At 35.4% G+C, this 26,138-nt stretch overlaps 1 protein-coding gene across 6 annotated transcripts in view; it reads right to left on the reverse strand.

Annotated features, from left to right (window-relative positions):
- The window catches only part of tns1b (tensin 1b), a 549,979-nt gene that overhangs the window by 369,947 nt on the left and 153,894 nt on the right, over window positions 1–26,138 (reverse strand). For all 6 annotated transcript variants that reach the window (XM_056465912.1, XM_056465911.1, XM_056465908.1 and 3 more), the window contains exon 2: window positions 20,346–20,460. In XM_056465912.1, the coding sequence (XP_056321887.1) occupies window positions 20,346–20,460 (115 nt within the window). The remainder of the gene's footprint in view (window positions 1–20,345; window positions 20,461–26,138) is intronic.

Consider the following 26,138-nt stretch of genomic DNA (forward strand, 5'->3'; position numbering starts at 1 on the left):
TAAAAAAATGACTATGTATATATACACATTCTAAAATAAACAAACAAATCCATGAATTAATTGTTCGCAAATCATCAAGAATATGAACATAGACACAGAAAATATATTAAAAGTTAAAAAGTTAAAAGTTTCCATCATGGGTTTCCGTCACCCTGTGTTAATGCACATTTTGACGTAGAAAAGAGTGATGGAAATGCCAAATTTCTAATAAAAATACCTTAATTTGCAAAAAATAAATAAATAAAATAAATATGTAGATAAATAAATAAACAAATAATAATAATAATAATAATAATAATAATAATAATAATAATTATTATTATTATTATTATTATTATTATTATTATATTATTATTATTATTATTATTATTATTATTATTATTATTATTATTATTAATAATAATAATAATAATAATAATAATAATAATTATTATTATTATTATTATTGTTATTATTATTATTATTATTATGTTGTTGTTGTTTTACACTCCTATAAGGTGGTTTATGTAAATATTGTGAGATGGAAATGAATAAGTAAACTCTGACATATAACAAACATTTCACACGACTAATCTCCATTCGTCTTGCCATGTTTTACTGTTGGTTGCTAGGATACCAATACTATAGTGAGCCACTCTAACAACTCAACAGAAACACACCTAATTTGCATTTACTCTTTTTTTTTTTTTTGGCGACCTTTGAAAAGATTTGCTTTACATTAGGATGCCATCACAAAATAAAATTCTTAGAGTTTTTTCATCTCGTTTCTAGTCCAAATTCTTAAATCAAGAAGCCCTTTCAAGACCTTTCAGAAATAAAATGTCAAAATTAAGTGTGATTTTTCTTAAAACAAGCTAAATATTCCACCAGGTAAGCAAAATAATCTTGTTTTCGATTTTAAATATTTATTATTTAGCTCTGCCCATAAGAAACAAGACAAAAAGTGCATGAAGTAGTGAAAGTAGCAAAAAGCATTTGTATTAGTTTTTCTGCAGTTCACATTAATTTGCACTCATTCAGAGCTCTTTGTCTACTGGTAAGGGTGATTTCAGGTGTTAACTAAGCAACAACCCCGCTGGGTAGATGTTAAGCTTTAATATCCGTTATGGCCGTTTTCCCCCAATTCCCTCTGATGCTCATCTGGTGTGCATTCAGAGTTTTTCTCCAAGTCGAACTTCACCTCAGTATTGAATCAACAGGCTTTCTGAAGGCTGGATAAATCACAGCTACATTTGTTGAAACAGCTGTTGAATTCTGGATCACGGCGCTTATGCAATAATATAAGAAATTAACAGCATACTGTCTTCAGAGTGTGAAACACTGTGTGTGTGTGTTGTGGTTGGAGGACTTTATTTTGCAAACCAAAACCATGGATGGGACACAAACAGAATCTCTGGGTGATTTAAAACACTCATATTTTATATTCTTGCACTGTCTCCTAGTGGCAAAAACAAATACTGCACAGGTTTATATGCAACTGTTTTATTTGTACACTGTAAGAAAAATGCTGCCTCATTTTTTAGTTGAATTAAATGATATTTTCTAGTCATCTCAACTTACATCAATCAAACGGACTAAAATATAACACTTAATTTAACCTGATTAACTTAAAACAACATAAAAATGTTGGTTGGCTTGACTTTTCGTCATTACATTTTTTACAGTGTATATTTCTTGAACTATTTAGTATTGAGAGCAGTTTGTGTCCAATCAAATAAGGCTGCCACAGAAATGAGTCTACTAAAATTAAAACAACAATGTACCTGTTCCATACCCAACTAAAGTGTACTGATCAATGGGACTTTTCACAATATTACAGAACAATAACAAAAGTATAAATTCAACTTTTAAATAATAAATTTAAGGTTTTCCCCTTCTCCTGGTTTGTGGTAGTGAGGGAGAAAGGGAAGTTTTGTTGTAATTTTATTTGGGGTTATTTATTTTAGCAGGTACGTTAGGATTATTTCCTCGCAAGTTAGCTGTCTTTTTGTTTATTATTTTGGCCTGGATTTTGGCCTGGCAATGTTTGCCATTTTTTTATTAAGTTGTATTTATGCAAATTATGTGTAATTATTACATCCACTTGTCATTTATCATAAAACACTTAAATATATATATATATATTTTTAATACTGGAAAAGATATTTTAAAATGCTACTACTTATCTTCTATATTTTTATGGCAACTTGCTTATGAAACTAAACTACATTTCCCATTATTCTCTTTAACTGCAGAAAGCAACTCCCAATAACAGATGCAACACCCAATTCTCATATTTAATTGATTGCAATAGTTCTTACAAAGGTTCTCATATTTATCAGCAAATGATAAACAAAATCAAAATAAAAAAAAAACAACAATAGATAAAAACAAGTCATAGGAATGCATAATGTATCATAATTACAATGTTCATAAGTATACATAATATTTAATCCACCAGAAGGTGTCAGTGTCTCACTATTGTGTTTAGCCTGAAAAGATTTTGGGGTGCTGGAGCCTCCCATTTAAAACAATAGCTGAACACTAGAAACGCTGCTCATGCAGAGTATATACAGAGAATTTAGATCATCAAACCTAAACTTGTGGTTAAAAACATCTGATAAAGATCCACGTTGTTAGCTCATCAGATGCTATGATGCCTTAAAAGCAGCTCTGCAAACAGATCATATAATACAGACACTTTCATACTGAAACACAACGCCTTCAGTTACAGATCAGTGACTTGTGAAAAAAAAAAGCACAAGAACACATCAGATTTTTTTTTTTCATGTAAAAAAACATTGTGCACTCATAATCATGCTTTAATTGTACAAATCTGTAAAGAATCAGTCAAAATGCAGTCAAAACCCAGAATCAGATGTCATGAATTTGATGTCACACTTCATGCGTAAATCTACCAGTGGTCGCTGTCGACCGACCCAGCCCACCCACTTCCCTAAACCAAACCGACAGTTTTAAACAGCAATCCAGAAAAAGAAAAACCCCTCGCCTGATATTTAGCACATTTTCAAATTTGATTACATTCTCACCCTGTTATTTACTTGTTTATTATATTTCTTGGCTTCCGTTTTGGTCTTACCCGCTTTCTGGAACCGTTCTTTGCTAGACTCGAACCCCATCATCGTGATCAACTCATCTCTGCGTCTCAAGTCCGCCGATGTACAGCTACTTGACAAACCGGTAACAGCGGGAAAGCCGTCCACATGGAGGCAAGCGGTCAGCTGGTAAGCGCGAAAAGGAACGCCGTCATACCACACTGTAGCATTCGTTTAAAGACAAAATGCAGCCATACATACTTCTGGCTATATAATTTGCGATCTCCAGAAATATATATAGGGCTACGTTGTCAGAATGAGCCTATGTTGCGTTATTTACAGGCAGACTTTGTAAATAGAAAAACTGAAACTGTGTGTGTGTAATAAGCAATGTGTATCAAGCAAAGTCTATCACTAAAAAAACTGCACCACTAGCTTTTCAAATGGTAGTTTCAATAGCACGTCTATTTCAGTTGCCTAAAAACAACAGACCAAAAATATGCCTTAACACACCTACCTTTCAATCCAGTACACCCATGGGTGTAAAAATGGGCACAAATGCATTTGCTATTTAAACAATGTAGCACAAAATGCAAAAATGATACCTGCACTGAGCAGAAGCTAGCAATAAAAACATTTGTGTTGCTCCTGGCGCAACGTTATGTTGAATGTATGATAGGGTCCGTTGTGTTTCTTCCCACTCCAAAAATTTCATTTCAAACATACAGCAGTATAACGAAGGATCTGCAGGGTATTTTGAGCTAAACACCAGAGATTTCTATTACATGTTGTCATAATCATATGAGGAACAAACACGAGGAAGTCCTGAATGTGTGTTTACTGCGGCACTAAATGGACGGTCATGCTGAGACGAGAAGTTTTAGCTGATTAAAGTAATGATGTTGGACTCAGCACAAAGCTCGTCGATCAGCAGGGAGAAATTAGCGGCCGTCTTCATCAATCTGCTTATCTCATTTCACTAATGCAGCTCCAGGAGAGGAGTGGCAGCTTCAGGAAGCCCTAATGAGTTGTAGTGAACGCTTATGTAACGTGTGCATGTATGTGTGTGTGTGTGCTTGAATCACAATGGCAATGATAGATGGGTGGGAAAAAATAAACAGTGCGTGATGGACCCACTGTGGGAAATTTGCAAAAGTGGAGTAATTCTGTGCCGTCGAAAGCAACAGTTAAAAACTGATTCAGCCGTAACAACAGTGACTCAAACAATAAAGAGGCACAGTTCTGGCTCTCAAATCTTATTGGTCCAACAGTGCTGATTTCACTCAAACATGCTAGCAAAATATGAAATCATATTAACAATGTGATAATTCATATACACTACCAAACAAAAGTCTCGTCTAGCTGGTCATTTGGAAAAGTGGCAGAAGGTTGATTTTTCAGATGAATCATCTGTTGAACTGCATCCCAATCATCACAAATACTGCAGTAGATCTAATGGAGCCTGCATGGACCCAAGATTCTCATGGAAATCAATCAAGTTTGCTGATTAAAAAAATTATGGTTTGGGGTTTCATTCAGTATAGGAGCATGCGAGAGATCTGCAGAGTGGAGGGCAATTTCAACAGCCTGAGGTATTTGTATTTTGGGTATTTGTGCTGCCCATTGCATTACAAATCAAAGGAGAGGGCAAATTCTTCAGCAGGATAGCGCTTGTCATACTTTATCCTCCACATCAAAGCTCCTGAAAGCAAAAGATGGTCAAGGTGCTTGAGGATTGGCCAGCCCAGTTACCAGATATGAATATTATTGAGCATGTCTGGGGTAAGATGGAGGAGGCATTGAAGAAGAATCCAAAGAATCTTGATGAACTCTGGGAGTCCTGCAGGAATGTTTTCATTGCCATTTCAGATGATTTTATTAAGTGATTTGAGTCATTGCAGAGATGTATAGATGCAGTCCCCCAAGCTCATAGTAGTACACACAATATTCATTCTTTTTCCACTGCAGCATGACTTTATATTCTGTACTGGGCATTATTTCTGTTAAGTGACAAGACTTTTGTCTAATCAAAGTCAGATTTTACTGTCCTAATTAAATAGTTAAAAATCAACCAAGGCATGATCATATTTTATTTTGGTAAAATAAGTGTAATCTAGAGGCCTTTGCCTTTAATATAAGCCACTTCTGATACCAAATGATCAACCAGAAGTCAAGTTATTATGTGTTGTTCCTTAAACTTCAATAGGCAACAAGACTTGTCAGGTGGTGTACTAGCAGCATCTTGAAATGCTAGTAACATCAATGTGTTAAATAATGTTTTAGTCTACTACTATATGTAGTATGGAAGTAGGCGTTTTCGGACACAGCCATAGAAATATTGTAGCATTTTAGCTCACTGTTTAAAAGTTTTAGGAGCATTATTAGTCAAGCTAAATGTATTAGCGCAAACTAAATCATGTTTGCACACGTGTTGTCATGCCATATTGTAGATGGTAACTATGATGTTAACTTATGCTACCAAAAAGCCAAACATGCTAGCAAAATGTAATCAGTGGGTCTAAGGCAATATATATATATATATATATATATATATATATATATATATATATATATATATATATATATATATATATATATATATATATATATATATATATATATATATATATACACATACATACACACCAGCCACTTTATTAGGTACACCTCTTTAATTGCTTGTTAACGCAAATATCTAATCAGTCAATCGCATGTCAGCAACTCAATGCATTTAGGCATGTAGACATGGTCAAGACGATCTGCTGCAGTTCAAACCGAGCATCAGAATGTGGAAGAAAAGGGGATTTAAGTGACTTTGAACGTGGCATGGTTGTTGGTGCCAGACAGGCTGGTCTGAGTATTTCAGAAACTGCTGATCTACTGGGATTTTCACGCACAACCATCTCTAGGGTTTACAGAGAATGGTTTGAAAAAGAAAATATCCAACGAGCGGCAGTTCTGTGGTCACAAATGCCTGGAAGATGCAGAAGAGCATCTCTGAATGCATCGAACCTTGAGGTGGATGGGCTACACCAGCAGAAGACCACACCGGGAGCAACTCCTGTCAGCTAAGAACAGGAAATTGAGGCTACAATTCGTTCAGGCTCACCAAAATCTGACAACAGAAGATTGGAAAACGTTGTCTATATATATCTTGAAGCAAACGTTTAAAGTCAAAGCCAAAATAGTTTCTAAAAATGCTAAATGTATCTATAATTGCAACTGGATAAATTGTTTGCTTGACAATAGAAGGTCAAGTTGAGTACATTGCATTTTTGGATACAGTGCACTGTACTTTACATTCTATTATGTTGTACATTTGAACAGATGTAGAAGATTTTCTGGCTTTTCTGTGCATAGAGAATGTTTTTTAAATGCATGGACATGTGAAATGTTAGCAAAACATCAGTAACAAAATATACAAATCACACACTTCACCTTTAAATGACATGAATCCACTTATGTGGTGGACAGACTCCTTTGTATAAACTGGCTTGGACACTGTTCGATTGTGTGTGTCCACTTGCATGTGTTTGCCATGTGCACAGACACACACACACATTCAAATCCAGTGCACCAGCAGTATCTTCAAAAGCGGCCTGCACCCCTGAGGGTGATCAGAGGAGATTTAGCATTTCTCTCTGCAAAAGGAAAACAGTCTCAATGTCCACAGGCAGAGACGGGATGCTAATGAAACCGCAGAAAAGGCTATTTTTATGCACACGTTTCCCCTCCACATCATTTCATATCTCTGGGTCACTTCAGCGCTGCGCCGGAGGTGTTTATGCTGGCGTGAAAAAAACAGCAGATCAATTGATGCCATTGAAAAGCAAACGAGCAACAACAGTGAGTCATGGCAGAGTCAGGCGGGCTGCTTTCACTCTCGCCGCCAACACTGCGATCGGCTGGAATGAAAATAATCAGATCAGATTGAGTTACAGGGGGCTCCAAAGGGGGACGTACAGCATGTTCTGTCCTCATAATCAACACAGGACGCCCTTCTCTGTCCAGCGAGGTGCTGCTCGACTTTGCCAAACTTTTTCTGTTGGAGCTTATATGATGTATCAGATACAGACCCCTACACTGCAACAAATACTTTTCTTAAGAGTCTTTGTTTTGTTTCTAGTCCAAATATCCAAAAATCGTTAAGTCAAAAAGTAAAAGCTTTGTTTGCTTTCAGAAAAAAGGTCAAATTAAGTTAGTTTTTCTTTATAATAAGCTAACTAAACTGTCAATGAGGTGAGCAAAATACAATTAAAAGGCACCTATGATGCAGTCAACTTTTGAAAGCTGTTTGCACAGAACTGTGTGTAAGTATAGTGTGTCCACAGTCATAGTGGAGTGATTTAAACACAATAGGTGTCATTTTTAAAATAGGATCCAAATCCCAGTGATTTTGAGGCCCACCGCAACATGTATGAGTTTAGTTTCAAAATGTCTCCATAGTGTCGTGATTAATCACGTGTGACTCATCATTGCAGAAAAGCTTGAATACACTCCACCACAAATAGATTAAATAATATTACTTGGTATATTTGACTCATAATCTGAATCTCTGCTTCATTTAAAAAATTAACCCCAAAAGTTGGGTAAAAACAACTCAGCATCTCTATTTCCATAAATAGTCCATCATCTTTATTTCTATGCAGATAGTACAAATATAAGCTTTTTAAATCCACTCGTTAAGTGTGATGTCAAGCGACGCGGCTTCCGGGAGCAAGCACTCTATCAAACTGTGTGGGGAGACTCATCAAATGGTTAATAATAAACGTTTACAAAGCAATGTAATACTTTCGAAAATCACAATCGCAATATATCTCTATCTATCTCAGAATCAGAATCAGTTTTATTGCCAAGTGTGCTTCACACACACAAGGAATTTGTTTTGGCTACAGAAGCTTCCAGTGTACATAAAGTGACAAGTGACAACACAATAAATCTGAAAAAATAAAATAATGATAATAAAAAATGATGAACATTAAACAGATGCGGTTAGTGAAGAAACCTGGATGTTGAGTTGTATGTACAGATTGTTATAAATATACAGGTTATAAGGTGCTGTGTACAAGTGCGAATGTAGAAAGTATTGCACATATTTATTGCACAGTAGGGGAATATTTAACTGTTCATAAGGTAGACAGCCTGAGGAAAGAAACTTTTCCTGTGTCTGGCTGTTTTTGTGCTTGGTGCTCTGAAGCGCCGACCAGACGGTAACAGTTCGAACAGGTAGTGTGCTGGGTGTGAGGCGTCCAGACTGATTTTGCGAGCCCTTTTACTCACTCTGGAAGAGTACAGTTCTTGAAGTGTAGGAAGGGTTGTGCCAGTGATTCGTTCAGCAGTCCGGACTATTCGCTGTAGTCTACGGAGGTCGGTTTTGGCAGCTGAGCCGAACCAGACGGTGATTGAAGTGCAGAGGATGGATTGGATGACAGCTGAGTAGAACTGTACGAGTAGCTCCTGTGGCAGGTTGAACTTCCTCAGCTGACGAAGGAAGTACAGTCTCTGCTGGGCTTTCTTCACAATAGAGTCTATATGAATGTCCCTATCTATCTATCTATCTATCTATCTATCTATCTATATATATATATATATCTATCTATCTATATATATATATATCTATATATCTATATATATATATATCTATATATATATATATATATATATATATATATATATATATCTATATATATATATCTATATATATATATATATATATATATATATATATATATATATATATATATATTCTTTTTTTTTTTTTCATGCCTAATATACCATGGCCAGAAAGTACATTTTTGGTATTTGTGATGCACCAAGTCCAGAGACTGTTGTGTACACCATGATTTTATATAAAATTCACTTTAATGTGTGATAGGACAAACATTTTCTCAATTCAAATGAGTAGCGGCTTGGACCCGGAAAAAGTACTCTATACATCACAACTTAACAAGCGGATATATAAGATACACTGAGTTTCCCCTACCATTACATTGTGGGGATGCCCCTATCTAGCGTCTCATCCAACCTGAACTCTCCCGGAACCTCCGCAAGTCTCCCGCAAATTTATACCTGCCCCGTGATCTCTCAAAATGAGTTAAAATGCTCGGAAATCATGGCGACGAGAGTGAATGAGCAAGAGAACAGATCGCGAGAGGCGCAGTGATGGTCTAAGCATTACATTTCTTAGGTTAAAAGAATAGAGCAAAAAAAGATACCGCAAGTGCAAATCCAATCTCTGAGTGATCTGCTGTCAATAGCTGGAGACTAGCAAAATATTTGAATGGTCCTGCATGTATTTAGGCCTTTTACATATGTAACAACTGAAAGTTCTGTTTTAACAGTATTGCAAATTCACTAAAAGCTGGCTGGAATTATTAGATAAATAAAACTTCAACATGAATATTTAATCATATAAATTCTTGTAATACACTCATTGCTATAAACAATAGTTTCTAGACCTCTTTCCTTTTAGTAAACGAGTATTAGATTTATAGGTGTGCATTTTAATTCTTATGCATCAAACATACACTCCAAACTTGTCCTTGATTGAGACATGTTGAATTCTTCTTTCATCATTTGCAATGTTTCCAAATTGCATTGTAATTTTTCATTAAAATTTTTATATCAGAGTTATATTCTTTTCTGTGGCGGTTCATTCCGCTGTGGAGACCCCTGATAAATAAGGGACTAAGCAAGAGTAAAATGAATGGATGAATTAAAGCTGCTTCTGGCTATGACAGGTTCACACCTAAATGGTTATAAGAGACGTGTTCAAAGGACTATTTGCAGAATCCTTCATTTATTCTCTTAGGTAAGGCGAGATCTTCTCTTAAGGTTCATACTTAGAGGGAAAATGTGCTCAATGCACTTATAAAGCTTGAAGCATTAGAATTGGTGCTCAGTATCAGCTGATCACCATGACAAGGAATCAGTACTCGATATCTGCTGCAAAAATTCTAAACGGAGCATCCCTAGCTTGGTTGTCAGAGCAGCAATACTCCCCCTGGCTGCACAAGACTGATCTTGGTAGGTCAGTAAATACAACCTTAGGAAAAAGAAGTATTCTTAAGTAAAGGTCAAGTATAAAAGTATACTTTATTTAGTAAGTAATTAAGCCCAAGATACACTGCAGTGACAAAAGCTACACACTTTGTGGATAAAAAATATATAAAAATAAATGTTAATTTAGTTTGTACAGTTGTACAGTTCAAATAATTGTTCACTTTTACTGCTGTCATTAAAAGAAACAAATTAACACCATGACTCCTTGTGTCTGTGTCAGTCTGAACAGCCGCGCCACGCCGCGTCACACACCCCCACCCCTCCAAAACTGTAAACCTAGGGGAAACACTGATACATATCTAATAATAATTATGGACGGACGGACGGACAGACAGACAGACAGATAGATCTTTGATCACAGAAAACATGCATCACATATCCAAAGACTATAAAAATGAAACACAGATGCAATCAATTCAAGCACTAAAAATGACAACAACTCAATTTAATGTTGCAGCTGAGTTCAGTCTGACCTGCTGTCCTCATGTGGAGTTCAGGACTATGATCAGGTCTGTGTACTTTATTTACAGTGAGATGACACACAGCTGGCTGTGGTAAAACTGCACTCAGCGTGGCAGGATGCTTATCTTTTCAAAGCTTTTAAGTGCAGCTATGGTTCCTTTCAAACAAAGCTTAGTTTGAGGCAATCCACATATATCAGCTCAGATGAAGGCCATTACAAATGATCTACTAAAAGAGCTCGTCAAGCCAATACTACCAAATTAACAGTTCATAAAACTCAGCCAGGGTGATAGCAGTTCCCTTATCACTAAAGCAGTAGTATATTACTGTTGTATACAGTAGATGCCTTTAAAAGGGATGTTCAGTGTTTTTATTTAAATAATTTCTCTATATAAGAGCAATATCCCTATAAGGCAAGTCATTTCATCTTTGAAACACAGTTCATAAGTTTAGTTTCTAAATGTTTGAATCAAACAAAATCTAATGCGAATGCACACATTAAAAAAAAAAAAAACAAGATCACGACAACTACCTCAATATATTCTCATCTGAATAATGATCGTCAGATTGTGCTGGTCTTCTGAAGTATTCCCCAACTTGGTCTTGATGGTGAATCTCTTCCAGAAATGATAGCGACTCTTTGTTTACAAGTTTGGGGGCATTTGAGTTTGAGTTGCTGTTATGTGATGAACGTTTGACAGGATGGCCTGTACCTCGCGTTAGTTTCATACAGATTATGAAACCAAAAAACTTTTGTTTTCAAGTATATTTGGTTCAATTAAAAGCACAGATTTCAAGAGTTATGTGGATATACAGTGCATCCGGAAAGTATTCACAGCACTTCACTTTTCCCACATTTATGTTTCAGCCTTATTCCAAAGTGGATTAAATTCATTAATACCCCACACAATACCCCATAATGACAATGTGAAAAAAGATCAAGAACAATCACATGTACATAAGTATTCACAGTCTTTGCTCAATACTTTGTTGATGCACCTTTGACAAAAAATACAACAATTCTTTTTGAATATGATGCCACAAGCTTGGCACACCTGTCTTTGGGAATTTTTGCCCATTCCTCTTTGCAGTACCTCTCAAACTCAGGTTGGATGGGAAGCGATGGTGTACAGCCATTTTCAGATCTCTCCAGAGATGTTCAATAGGATTTAAGTCTGGGCTCTGGCTGGGTCATTTAAGGACATTCACAGAGTTGTTGTGAAGCCACTCCATTGATATTTTGTTCTGCTGGAAGATGAACTGTCGCCCCAGTCTGAGGTCAAGAGCACTCTGAAGCAGGTTTTCATTTAGGATGTCTCTGTACATTGCTGCAATCATCTTTCCCTCTATCCTGACTAGTCTTCCAGTTCCTGCTGCTGAAAAACATCCCCACAGCATGATGCTGCCACCACCATGCTTCACTGTATGGATGGTACTAGCCTGGTGATGAGCGGTGCCTGGTTTTCTCCAAACGTAACGCCTGGCATTCACTCCAAAGAGTTCAATTTTAGTCTCATCAGAACAGAGAATTTTGTTTCTGATGGTCTGAGAGTCCTTCAGATGCCTTTTGGCAAACTCCAGGAGGGGAGTGGCTTCTGTCTGGCCCCTCTACCATACAGGCCTGATTGGTGGATTGCTCCACAGATGGTTGTCCCTCTGTAAGGTTCTCCTCTCTACACATAAGAACGCTGAAGCTCGGACAGAGTGACCATCGTTTTATTGATCACCTCCCTGATTAAGGCCCTTCTCCCTCGATCACTCAGATTAGATGGCCGGCCAGCTCTAGGAAGAGTGCTGGTTGTTCCAAACATCTTCCACTTACAGATGTTGGAGGCCACTGTGCTCATTGGAACTTTCAGAGCAGCAAAAGTTTTTCTGTAACCTTTCCCAGCCTTGTGCCTCGAGACGATCCTGTCTTGGGGGTCTACAGACAATTTCTTTGTCTTCATGCTTGGTTTGTGCTTTGACATGCACTGTCAACCCTGGGACCTTATATAGACAGGTGTATACCTTTTCAAATCATGTCCAATCAACTGAATTTACCATAGGTGAACTTCAGTTAAGCTGCTGAAACATCTCAAGAATGATCAGTGGAAACAGAATGTACCTGAGCTCAATTTAGAGCTTCATGGTAAAGGCTGTGAATACTTCTGTACATGTGATTTTTCAGGTTTTTATTTTTAATAAATTTGCAACAATTTCAAAAAATAATTTTCACATAGTCATTATGGGGTATTGTGGGTAGAATTTTGAGGAAATAAATGAATTTAACCCATTTTGGAATCAGGCTGAAACATTAAAATACTGGAAAAAGTGAAGCGCTATGAATACTTTCCGGATGCACTGTATATATTACGTCTGTGTAGCAAGTATTCATTGAGATTCCAGTGTATTTGTTAGCCACAAAAACTGTGGTAAAAGCACACGTCTGGTTTGAGCTTCTTACCCAGAGAAATGTCAGTCTATAGCGATCAATGATTGGCTCCTGTATTAGTAGACATGGCTTCATTCACCATTTTGACAATTGCACTTTTCCACATTCAAAACTATACGAGTGACGTGTCTTGTGTACAGTCTAGTGTAAATTTGGCAGGAGCACCCGTGTCTGTTTGATGTGTCATTTGAGCAATGCCACAACAAAGTTAAGAAGAAATTTTTAATTCCCTTCAAAAGCCAGGTGAGCAAAATAGTACATTTTCTACCCCACTAAAGGCTTCTTTCACATTATGTAGTTAACAACAGAAGATATACTATGTGACATCACATCACATTCCATGTCACTTCTCGTGTGCGTTTGGTTGTGAGACGTAGTTTGGGGACTGAGACAAAGTTGCTGGTGATTCTTCCTATTGTAAAGTCATGCAGTGACTGGTCCATCTTGCAGTGTGAAAACAGCAGCAACGTAATGCTGCCCCAGATAGTGCAGTGTGAAAACATCTATGACGTGACTACTTTGACAATTGTGAGGTCTGAACTCGGCATAAGTGGTTGCAAACTATTTATATGGGCTGACTTAAAACAAACAAATGAAGTTGAATTTTACTAAATTGTATTTGTTTCTTTAAATTCAGCCATTTAAATCATTTGCAACCACTTAACTTAAAAAACAAAAGTAAATCCAATGAACCATTTTTTTTTCAGTGTACCGCCCAGCCCTAGTTGGAAGTATACCAGGGGCCTTTACCCATTCCCACCCACAAAGCGGCCCATAAAGCTCTCTATCCTGTACTTTCAGTCTGAAAAAGCCCAAAGCAATCAGAAGGACACAGCTCTTTGTGTTGTGATGGACATGAGCTGTAAGAAAGCAGCAGTTTAACAGCTCACACAATCAGCTAATAGTCTTAACCGTCACTAACTCAATAGCACTCAGAGGACACAAGCCCCCCGGAGACACACAACAATGACAGATCATCAGACTGAATGCAAATCATTACCTGAGATCATTAACTTTAAACAATCAAGCGCTAAAGCTTTGAGCACCATACAGTTGAAGTCTGTGAAGCCCTTTGTGAATTTAGTTTTCTTTTTAAAATATTTCTCAAATGATGTTCAACAGAGCAAGGGGTTTTCCACAGTATTTACTATGCAGATATGGGAAGTAACAAAGTACAAATACTTTGTTACTGTACTTACAGTTAAAGTCAGAATTATTCGTTCAAAGCCTTATCTTAGTCAGTTAAATGTAAGCTTAAATGTGTGTTGAACATGAAATGTGGCCTGTCTTTTGCTAGACTGGTTCTGGATGTGAATGTGAGGTTTGTGCAGTCAGTGAGCATCACATGTCTCTGGTTGTGCCAGTGCTTGGCAACAGCTGATCTGCACATCTCTTTCCTGATACCCGAGATTCTGCTGGCGCTGTTTGGCTTTATGCAACAGATGATAATAAAGCCGTCTGAAGGAGAAATAGAGGCTTGATTTGCCAGAACTCTGTCAAACTAAATAAATACCGTTTTCATATTTGTAAGACTGAACAACTGTTTACCATGATCTTTGATCATGTATGACCCAGTAATTTGATGACATTTATAATGATATGTTCATGAAAGAATAAAATTAAATAAAATTAAATGCATTTAAATTAAATTACAATTTAGTAAAGTTAAAAAGGTACAAATGAAAGTTAAAGTCAAATAAAAAAAGGAAAATAAATGAATTATTAAAAAAAATAATATTTAAAAATGTAATTAAAATAAAATAAAATAAAAATTAGTTAGGGCAAAAATTTTAAAGTAAAATAAAAATGAAAAACAAATTGAAAACTATAAAAATAAAATAAATTAAATTAGAATAAAAATATAAATAATAAATTATAAAAATAAAATGAATAAAAAAATAAGTAAATTAATCAAATAAAAAATAAACAAATATTATATATATATATATATATATATATATATATATATATATATATATATATATATATATATATATATATATATAAAATGTAAAAATAAAAATGTAATCGAATTAAAAATATAAAAAATGTAAAAAATAAACATTAAAAATTAAAAATTTATTTAAAAATTAAATAAAATTAAAAAGTAAAATAAAATAAATAAATAAAATTAAAAAGTTAAATAAAAAACTTAAATTAAAAAGTTAAATAAAAAACTAGATAAAAAATAAAATTAAAAAATAATTGTTTAATTAAATTTCAAAAATAATAAAATAAAATAAAAATCAGGTCTTTTCCATTAATTTATGCAACTGAATTGCAGTATGAAAGACTAATTTATGCTCTGAAAATTTAAATAAAATTTAAAAATAAAATTAATTTAATTCAAAAGTAAAAGTAAATTAAAGTCAAATAAAAAATATAAAATGTAATATTTAAAATAAAAATGTAATTAAATTAAAAAGATAAAATGTAAATCTAAATAAAATAATTGAAAATAAAGAAATAAATAAAAAAATTAAATAAAATAAAATAGTAAAATTAAACATTAAAAAGTAAAATAAAAAAAATACATATTTAATTTAAAATATAAAATTTAAAAGTGCAACTTAAAATTAAAATAAAAACACAAAATAAAACAAAATAAAAAAATAAACTTAACTAAATTCAAATAAAAATCACAGGTCTTTTCATTTATGCAGCTGAATTGCAGTATGACAGCTTAGTTTCTGCTCTGACAACATTTGATGCCAAAAATGTAAAACTGCAGTTTAACAAAGCAAGTGTTTTATCAGTTTGAAACAATATATTGAATAAAACGTAATACATAAGTACAGAAATAAATCTGCAGAGTAACAGAAACGCTTCTGGATCTCATTCACCATTTTTTGTACATCAATGAGCAACGCAAACAATCTACATCCAAATTGCAAATAAACAGTTATTATACAGTTACATACTTTTCAGCACCAAAAGTCGTGGAGCACAAATCAAGCTCCCATAGTGCAATTCAAATCAGTAAGTAAACAAAGACTTCAAACAAACTGTAACCATACAGTTATGACTCCCATTGGCATACATTCTATTTTTACCATACAATGGAAGTCAGGCGTCACGGTGGTGCAGTAAGTAGCATGATCGCCTCGCAGCAAGAAGTTCGCTGGTTTGAGCCCCGGCTGGGTCAGTTGGCATTTCTGTGCGGAGTTTGCATGTTCTTCCCGTGTTTGTGTGGGTTTCCTCCGGGTGCTCCGGTTTCCCCCCACAGTCCACAGACATGCAGTACAGGTGAATTGAATAAGCTAAATTGGCCATAGTGTATGTGTGTGAATGGTTCCCCAGTGGTGAATGGTTTCCCAGTGTTGGGTTGTGGATGGAAGGGCATCCGCTGCATAAAACATATGCTGAATAAGTTGGCAGTTCATTCCGCTGTGGTAACCCCTGATAAATAAAGGAACTAAGCATAAAAGAAAAAGAATGAATGAATGAATGGAAGTCAATGGGAAATTATTTATTCACGACATTCCTCAGTCTATCTTTATCTGTATCCCGCAGCAGTATACTGTAAGGTTTGGTATGAGTAAATGATGACAGATGCTCTATTCAACCATCTAGTTTGCCTGCATCTGATGATGACCTCACTCTTGGCTTGAAACGAAACATAAAAACATCAGTGTTTAACGTTTAGACCTCCCATGATGGAGATTCCTATCCGACTGGATCTTCACCACAGCCGGACTCAAAACAGGTGAACATCCGCCTCAGCCATCCCACCATAACGAAAACCTTCTGTTTCCCTTCAGTCACACGTGCACTGATGTCATCTACAATGCAGAGCTGATCCTCCCTATATGCATTTTTTTCCTACACCGTTTTTTCCCTACACCTACATGAGTAACTCCTGTTCCACTGTAAAAAACAATTACAGGAGTGTTGTTAAAAAACTGGCTACATGTTTCTATCCACCTATTGTTATGCACATTTTGGATGTGTGCATAAAAAATGGTTGATGGAAACGCCATGAAGCGCATACATTTCGAAAATGAGGAATAAAAATGTATGTGTATAACTGAGCAGGATAAACTTTTTATACAAAAAGGAAAATTGCGCAGAAACTACAATAGAAACACTTTGACTGAACAAATTCCTGTATGCGCATTAATAAAAGTCATGTGATTTTGTTATAAGAGATCATATGATGATAAAAAGTGTGTGAATGGACAAACCAGCAGGCTGACCGCATTGTAAAATATCTGAAATGTTGTCTGGGTCATTCTAAAATGCCTTAAGCGTTACAGTATTAGTGTTTATTAATATTATTATATTATATTATTAATAACCCCCAGAATTGTCAAGAGCGTCTGTGCTCCATGTTTCACACATGTTAGCATACGGTCTTCTGAGGTGCTAATCATTTATTAAATAAAGAAAAGATTCACGCAGCTTCTCCTACCACAGCAAATAACTTTTATTTTTTACTCTTGATATTGGTGCCAGTTAATCAGGAAGTGATGATTTTGTTCTCTTTGACTCATTTAAAGGAAACGCTGCTTTATTTGCACGTCTTTTATGCGATTTTTCAGTTTTGCGCAAAAATTAAATTTACATCTCTGGATGGAAACATAGCAATGAAGTGTCATTACTCTTATAGTACATCCATTGAATATCGAAAGAAAATTATATATATATATATATATATATATATATATATATATATATATATATATATATATATATATATATATATATATATATATATATATATATATATATATATATATATATATATATATATATATAATTAATTATTAGCCCCCCTGTTTATTTTTTCCACAAAAAAAAAAAGATTTTTTTCAACACATTTCTAAGCATAATAGTTTTAATAACTCATTTCTAATAACTGATTTATTTTATCTTTGCCATGATGACAGTAAATATTATTTGACTAGATATTTTTCAAGACACTTCTATACAGCTTAAAGTGACATTTAAAGGCTTAACTAGGTTAATTAGGTTAACTAGGCAGGTTAGTGTAATTAGACAAGTTATTATAAAACGATGGTTTGTTCTGTAGACTGTCGGGAAAAAAAAGCTTAAAGGGGCTAATCATTTTGACCTTAAAATGGTGTTTAAAAAATGTAAAACTGCTTTTAATCTAGCTGAAATAAAACACACAAGACTTCCTCCAGAAGAAAAAAAATTATCAGACATACTGTGAAAATTTCCTTGATCTGTTAAACATCATTTGGGAAATATTTAAAAAAGAAAAAAAAAAATCAAAGAGGGGCTATTAATTCTGACATCAACTGTATATTGAGTATTTTGCAAAAAATACCCTATTTTCACTTTCTAGGAATTGGCGATATGCCAAAAATCTCATATCATGAAAACGTTACAGTTAAAATCTGAACTATTCACCCTCCTGTTTCATTTTAATCCTTTTATAGTTTGTCTGTTTAATGAAGAGAAGACTTTTTCAACACATTTCTAGACATAATAGTTTTAACTAATTTCTAAAAACTGATTTATTTTATCTTTGCCATGATGACAGCACATAATATTTTTCAAGATACTAGTATTCAGCTTAAAGTGACATTTACAGGCTTATCTAGGTAAATTAGGCAAGTTAGAGTAACTAGGCAAGTCTTAGGCTGCTTTTACACTGCACTGTTCAAGTGACTCAATTCCGATTTTTTTCTCCCATGTGGCACAGATCGGATATGGCTCATGTATATGTAAGCAGGAACAAATCACATGGATTCCGATTTACTCAAATCAGATTCAGGCCTTGTTCATATGTGGAAACTTATCCGATATGAATCGGATTGGTGATCTCATGTCTGCAGTGTAAACAGGTAGATCAGATTTTCACCTGTCAATGTGAGTCGCGCGTCATTAAAACCCGTAGCGAATGACGTCAAGTGCATAAATCACTCCATAGACATGACATTAAGATGCCTAAAGTTTTTTTAAAAAAGCCTACATATCAAAAGAAGATGGACAAATGAGAACTTTTCTGTCATAAACTATAGTAAAACTGCTTATCAAAAGCTGCGAACAGATTACATACAGGAATAGAGAAAAGAGCGCTCTTTAATTATCAGCTGTTAGTCAGCGCCCGCTCTTTTTTTCCTGGTCATTGTGCCTTTACAGTGTGCTGCGTAAATGCAGACGATCGGATGCGAGTCACTTTTAAAAGATGATGTAAGCCGGTCATCAAACAAATCGGATACAGTCACAAAACTGGAATTAACCATCAAGATCTGCAGTGTAAATGCAGCCTCAGTATAACAGTGGTTTGTACAGTCGAAAAAATATTTCACACTCAGTCACAGTGTCAAGAAAATATGCCTTTGTTTGTTTTGAAGACAGTGGTAAAAATGTCTCTCATCAGCAATTACTTCAGTGCTCTATTAGAGCTTTCAGCCTTACTCTGCTTTATACTACAATCATAACCCTAACACTAGGATGTAATGAACACCACAACTCCCAGGATTCCACACTCAGTCACAGTGTCATAAAAATATGCCTTTGTTTGTTGTGAATAAACGCCCTCTAGTGGCACAAATTACATACTATGCATCTAATGGTGCGCTCACACTGCAGGCAGCGAGTGTCAAAATTTCCTGCATTGTTCTTGTATTTAAAAGGGCCGTTGCAGCATATCAGCAAATCACCTACATTCCCAGATAAAAAAAAATGTGTTCTAGCATGAAAATGTTGTGCACTTTTTATAAAATGTAACTACGGAAGATCAAGTTGTTGCATGTAGCGTGGTTTTGCTCCACTTATCCAATATGTGTCCATATGTCTGAAAGCAGCAATACTGTTTTATACTGTCAGTAAGCATGCGATTCCCACTTTTTTTTCTCCAAAATATATAACATTAATGCACATCAGTAACTTTTATTTTTATTTTATTTCCCTGAAGGAAAACAGGATCACCTCATAAACAATAGGAAATCCAGCAATCGCAATAATCAAACCCTTTGGAACAACAGTGGGTGAAACCACAGTTTACAGTACTGTGTTCTCTGGAGTCCTCTCAAGCGGTGGATCTCTACATTCAGATTGGTTTCAAAACATTGTCGTAGCTCAACACGATAGAGCTGACTTTGTTTCAACTCTCCTTGTCGCTCAAATTCTATGGGTTGAATTTAAACAAATTAAATGTAGTAAATGTAGCGTTTGTTTAAATTCAGCCCATAGAAATTGTTTGCAACCAATTACCTTAATAAAAAATGGGGTAAATCCATTTAATCATTTTTTTCAGTGCAGTGGTGTAATGGAGTTAATGGTTCTGTTTCATTAGAGGAGTGGACTGACTGGTCACTGGGAGCAGATGTGGTCGTCATAAACATTAGCAGATGATAGCCCTCGGGCACTGGACTGACCTCTACAGATGAGCCCCTCATTGTTGACCGTCTGCTTGCAAACGCCACAGTGTTTCCCCTTCTTGAACGTCTTCAGCCGGAAGGTGTGCGAGTGAACGGCTTCAAACTCTTCAGGCTGCGGGAGGAAGAAAAGGAATATTGTAGAGATGTGATTATATGAGGGCATTAAGGAGATGCGTTTATCACATCATGCTGTTATAAAGCAACTTATAATAAGTGCGCACTTATTATTTACAACACTGTAAAACATATACAGTTGAAGTCAAAATGATTCGCCCTCCAGTGATTTTTCTTTTTTAAACATTTCCCAAATGATGTTTAACAGAGCAAGGAATTTTTCACAGTATTTACTATAATACTTTTTCTTCTGAAGAAAGTCTTTTTGTTTTATTTTGGCTAGAATAAAAACAGTTTTTATTTTTTTTTTTTAAAACCCTGTTAAGGTCAATATTATTAGCCCCCTTAAGCAATGTTTTTTTTTTTTTTAATTGTTTGCAGAATAAACCATTGTTTTTACAATGATTTGCTTAATTACCCTAATGCCTAAGTTCAGACTGCATGATTTTAGCCCCAATTTAGATTTGCCAACAGGTTTTGAGAAATCGCCAACAAATGCCTGAAATCACAGGCAAATCAAAGTTGTCAGAGATTCTTCCTATTATACAGTCATGCAGTGTGAAACCCCCTGTCTCCGATCCATCTTGCAGTGTAAACACATCAGCGACAGAATGCTACCCCAGATAGTCATGCAATGTGAAAACTTCTGTGACACGACTGCTTTGAAAAGCATGCAGTCTTAACTCGGCATAAGTTTCCTAGTAATCCTAATTAACCCTTTACATGTCACTTTAAAGCTGAAAACTAGGTATCTCAAAAATATATAGTTAAATATATTTACTGTCATCATGGCAAAGATCAAATAAAATCAGTTATTAGAAAGGAGTTATTAAAACTATTATGATTAGAGAAATGTGTTGAAAAAAATCTTTCCATTAAACTGAAATTGGGGAAAATATATAGAGGAGGGCTAATAATTTGGACTTCATGCTTTTGCATTATGGGATCTTGACCTTTCCTCCAACAAATCTGAGATGTTGAATGTAAAATGGACTGTACAATTACCAACAGAGTAAAAAGAGAAAAGCATTCGGTACAGACTAGCATACTTCTAGCAATTATTACCATGTGCCTCATGTTTTCATTGGCTTTACTGTACATGCATGTGTCTGTGCACATGTTCAAGAGAAGCTTATCAAGATTGCCTCATACTGTTTTCCTCTGAAGTGAAAAACGTAACCCAGAAGAGTGCTGTTTTGGAAAGTGAGAGCCTTATTTGGGAAAGCAGCAGCTGTGTTGAGGAATGACTGAGGGGGAGTCCACCAAAAACAAGACACACACACACACACACACGGACAAGGCCAACACAGGTGTGTTATGTAAGCTCCTCTGAACTGCTCCATAATTCTCTGCCTTTTATAATGACATTTGACATTTATAAGCCTGGATTTAATGTTTGCCAAGAGCATTCAGCAAGAGATTGTTTGAGCAAGAAGGTGGTAAAGAAGGTAAATAAATGGACTTTTAGTGATGCACTGCTGGTGGATGCTACAAAATGTAATGTCAGACCAACTTAAGATAATAATACAAGAATTTAAAAATAAATAAACCATAGAAGTACCAGATTATGACTACATAAAGCAGTAAAATTCCAGAATTTGAATTATATTATATAATTATTTATAAAAAATATAGAATAAATTATAAATAAGCAAACATAGTATTTGTTATATACACTATTATTATTAAATAATATTATAAATTAATATTATTAATTATATTGTTAATAAATTAATATTATTATAAATAACATTATAATTAAATATTTTTCAATTATATATATATATATATATATATATAGAATATATATATAATATATATATAATATATATATATATATATATATACACACACACACACACAACACACACACAACCACACACACACACAAGTTGAAGTGTTGAAGTCAGAATTATGAGCCCCCCTTTATATTTGTTTTTCTTTTTTAAATATTTCACAAATGATGTTAACAGATCAAGGAAATTTTCACAGTATGTCTGATAATATTTTTCTTCTGGAGAACGTCTTATTTGTTTTATTTAGGCTATAATAAAGCAGTTTTTTAAATACATTTTAAGGTTTAATTATCAGCCCCTTTAAGCTATTTGTTTTCCTCGATAGTCTACAGAACAAACCATCGTTATACAATACTTGCCTAATTACCCTAACCTCAATAGTTAACCTAATTAACCTAGTTAACCTTACCTGTCACTTTAAGCTGTATAAGGAAAGAAAGAAAGAAAGAAGAAAGAAAGAAAGAAGAAAGAAGAAGAAAGAAAGAAAGAAAGAAAGAAAGAAAGAAAGAAAGAAAGAAAGAAGAAAGAAAGAAAGAAAGAAAGAAAGAAAGAAAGAAAGAAAGAAAGAAAGAAAGAAAAGATGGAAGGATGATGGATGGATAGAAAAAAGAAAGGATGGATGGATGGATGTATGGAAGAAAGAAAGGAAGGATGGATGGATGGATGGAAGAAAGAAAGGATGGATGGGTGTATGGAAGAAAGAAAGGAAGGATGGATGTATAGAAGAAGAAAGGAAGGATGGCTGGATGGATGTATGGAAGAAAGAAAGGAAGGATGGCTGGATGTATGGAGAAAGAAAGGAAGGATGGCTGGATGTATGGAAGAAAGAAAGGAAGGATGGATGTATAGAAGAAAGAAAGGAAGGATGGATGGATGGATGTGTGAGAAGAAAGAAAGGAAGATGGATGGTATGTATGGAAGAAAGAAAGGAAGGATGGCTGGAATGTATGGAAGAAAGAAAGGAAGGATGGATGGATGTTATGGAAGAAAGAAAGGAAGGATGGCTGGATGTATGGAAGAAAAGACAGAAGGATGGATGGATGGATGTATGGAAGAAAGAAAGGAAGGATGGATGGATGGATGTATGGAAGAAAGAAAGGAAGGATGGATGTATGGAAGAAAGAAAAGGAATGATGGATGGATGTATGGAAGAAAAAAGAAAGAAAGAAGAAAGAAAGAATAGAAAGAAAGAAAGAAAGAAAGAAAGAAAGAAAGAAAGAAAAGATGGAAGGATGATGGATGGATAGAAAAAAAGAAAGGATGGATGGATGGATGTATGGAAGAAAGAAAAGGAAGGATGGATGGATGTATGGAAGAAAGAAAGGATGCTGGATGTATGGAAGAAAGAAAGTGAAGGAGGGCTGGATGTATGGAAGAAAGAAGAAGGATGGCTGGATTATGGAAGAAAGAAAGGAAGATGGATGGATGTATGGAAGAAAGAAGGAAGGATGGATGGATATGGAAGAAAGAAAGGAAGGATGGATGGATGTATGGAAAAGAAAGGAAGGATGGATGTATGGAAGAAAGAAGAAAGAAAGAAAGAAAGAAAGAAGAAAGAAAAAAAGAAAGAATGGATGGATGGATGCATGGAAAAGAAAGGATGGATGGATGGATGCATGGAAGAAAGAAAGGAATGGATGGATGCATGGAGGAAGAAAGGAAGGATGGATGGATGTATGGAAGAAGAAAGGAAGGATGGATGGATGGATGGATGTATGGAAGAAAGAAGGATGGATGGATGTATGGAAGAAAGAAAGGAAGGATGGATGTATGGAAAAAGAAAGAAAGAAAAGAAGAAAGAAAGAAAGAAAGAAGAAAGAAAGAAAGAAAGAAAGAACGAAAGAAAAAAGAAAGAAAAAGGATGTGGATGCATGGAAGAAAGAAAGGATGGATGGATGCATGGAAGAGAAAGAAGGATGGATGGATGCATGGAAGAAAGAAAGGAGGATGGATGGATGCATGGAAGAAAGAAAGGAAGGATGGCTGGAATGCATGGAAGAAAGAAAGGAAGGATGATGGATGCATGAGAAAGAAGGAGGATGATGAATCCTGGAAGAAGAAAGAAGGATGTATGGAAGAAAAGAAAGAAAGAAAAAGAAAGAAAGAAGAAGAAAGAAAGAAAGAAAGAGAAAGAAGAAGAAAGAAAGAAAGAAGAGGTGATTGCTAGCCAGTAAATCTCACTGATAAGCTATTGGATTTCTCTGCAGTTTCAGCACACTTGAGCACTATGTAGGGGTCATTCTTAATGCCAGTCCAGTTCTTTGTCTTAGGGATGTGTTAAGCCACGTGTCTCAAATACAGAGATGCTGACCGGGCAGCAGAGAGATGAAGTTCAGCTGGCACTGAGCAGTGTTTCTGACATTTAGACAACAAACACACAGTGTCCTTTATTCTGAACCCTTTATCAGAGTGAGCGACAGCAAACATCAGCTGATGCAGGAGCTAAACTATCTACAACCACTGAATATAGAGGAAATGGCAACACAGGCTCATTGGGAATACATGCTTAAAGGGCCATGAACCCCACATCCCAGCAGGAAGTTTTCAAACCTCTAGTTTGAAAAAAAAGTAAGGAAAGAGGGTGTGTCCAGTTTTGTTTAGGTAGGTGTGTCCAACAGCGAAAGAGGGAGGGGTTTTCATGAAAAGGGCAGTTCATAATGTGCGGGCCGGCAACCCAAACACAGACGCAGGGGAGATGGACATAAAATTTGTAAAGCAGCCTTACAGCGGATCTGAGAGCTGTGTAAAAAAAGTGCAGGATTACTCTCCACCAGATACCCCTCAGTTACATTATCTAGTTGATGACAGTGCCTTATCATTCTTAACCTTTTAACACAAGCACGCCTGTGAATGCAGGAGAAAGTGAAGATGCTCCTGAATATTGAAGTCTCGCAATGGTAATTATTATTCCAACTGCATTGTTGAAATAAACAAATAACTAATAAATACAACCATTGTGCCTGCCACAAATACTGCACTGCACTGAAAAAGTGGATCTTAGCATGCTACATCTGTTGTGAAAACATCAGTCTGGTACCCCACCTCACACTTCGGGTTCAGAGGACGGATATAGCTGTTATACAACTGTTTAAAAAGAAACAGAACAAAGCATTTTCAGTCCATAATATTGTAGCAATATTACAGCAAACTACTTAGTAACTTCAGTCATTTCACTAAGTAATGTCTTTAAAAACTGAAAGAGTACTGTTTGTCGATACAATTGACCTTTGCCAAATAGAGAAACATAAACCACACACTTGTCAAATCCGTAGAGACAGAACAATCACACGAACTGGAACCGTGTCTTTTTTAAAAAGGAGACGAGTGGCAAATCCGGATTTCACCATTGACCAGATTAGAAAAGCTCTCTGGTAAAAATTGTTCCTTGCAAACATATTTTTGTCGCGTGTTAGCAGACCACTGTAATCCACACATGCGAGTCCACACGTGAGCTGTGCTCTCATCATGGTGAAATGGAAACAAAACCGTTGTTGCGGCACATTTATAAACGCAACACTGATGACCCATGTCTCCAAACAATACTTCTTCTTCCACTTGTTTGAATTACGGTTGGCAACACAACGTGGTGTCTCTCTGACTGTGACCACAGTCTTCGAAGCTATATCATGTATATTAATGAAGTTGCATCTCATTCACAATAGAGCGCGCTGATTGGTTCGAACTAGGTCTTACTCATAAATGAATGCTGTAAACTCAATGACTTTGTACTGGTCAGTGCAGACATCCAGTCTCCACGCTGGAATTTAAACAAGGATCTAATCGCTGTGACACAGCTTCACAATTTCTTTTCAAACTGGAAGAACGAATTTGCTCAAAACAACGCTAAAACAACAATTTTTTCACATTTTAGTGAAATATA

This window comes from Danio aesculapii, chromosome 9, assembly GCF_903798145.1.
Source record: "Danio aesculapii chromosome 9, fDanAes4.1, whole genome shotgun sequence".
Lineage (NCBI taxonomy): Eukaryota > Metazoa > Chordata > Actinopteri > Cypriniformes > Danionidae > Danio > Danio aesculapii.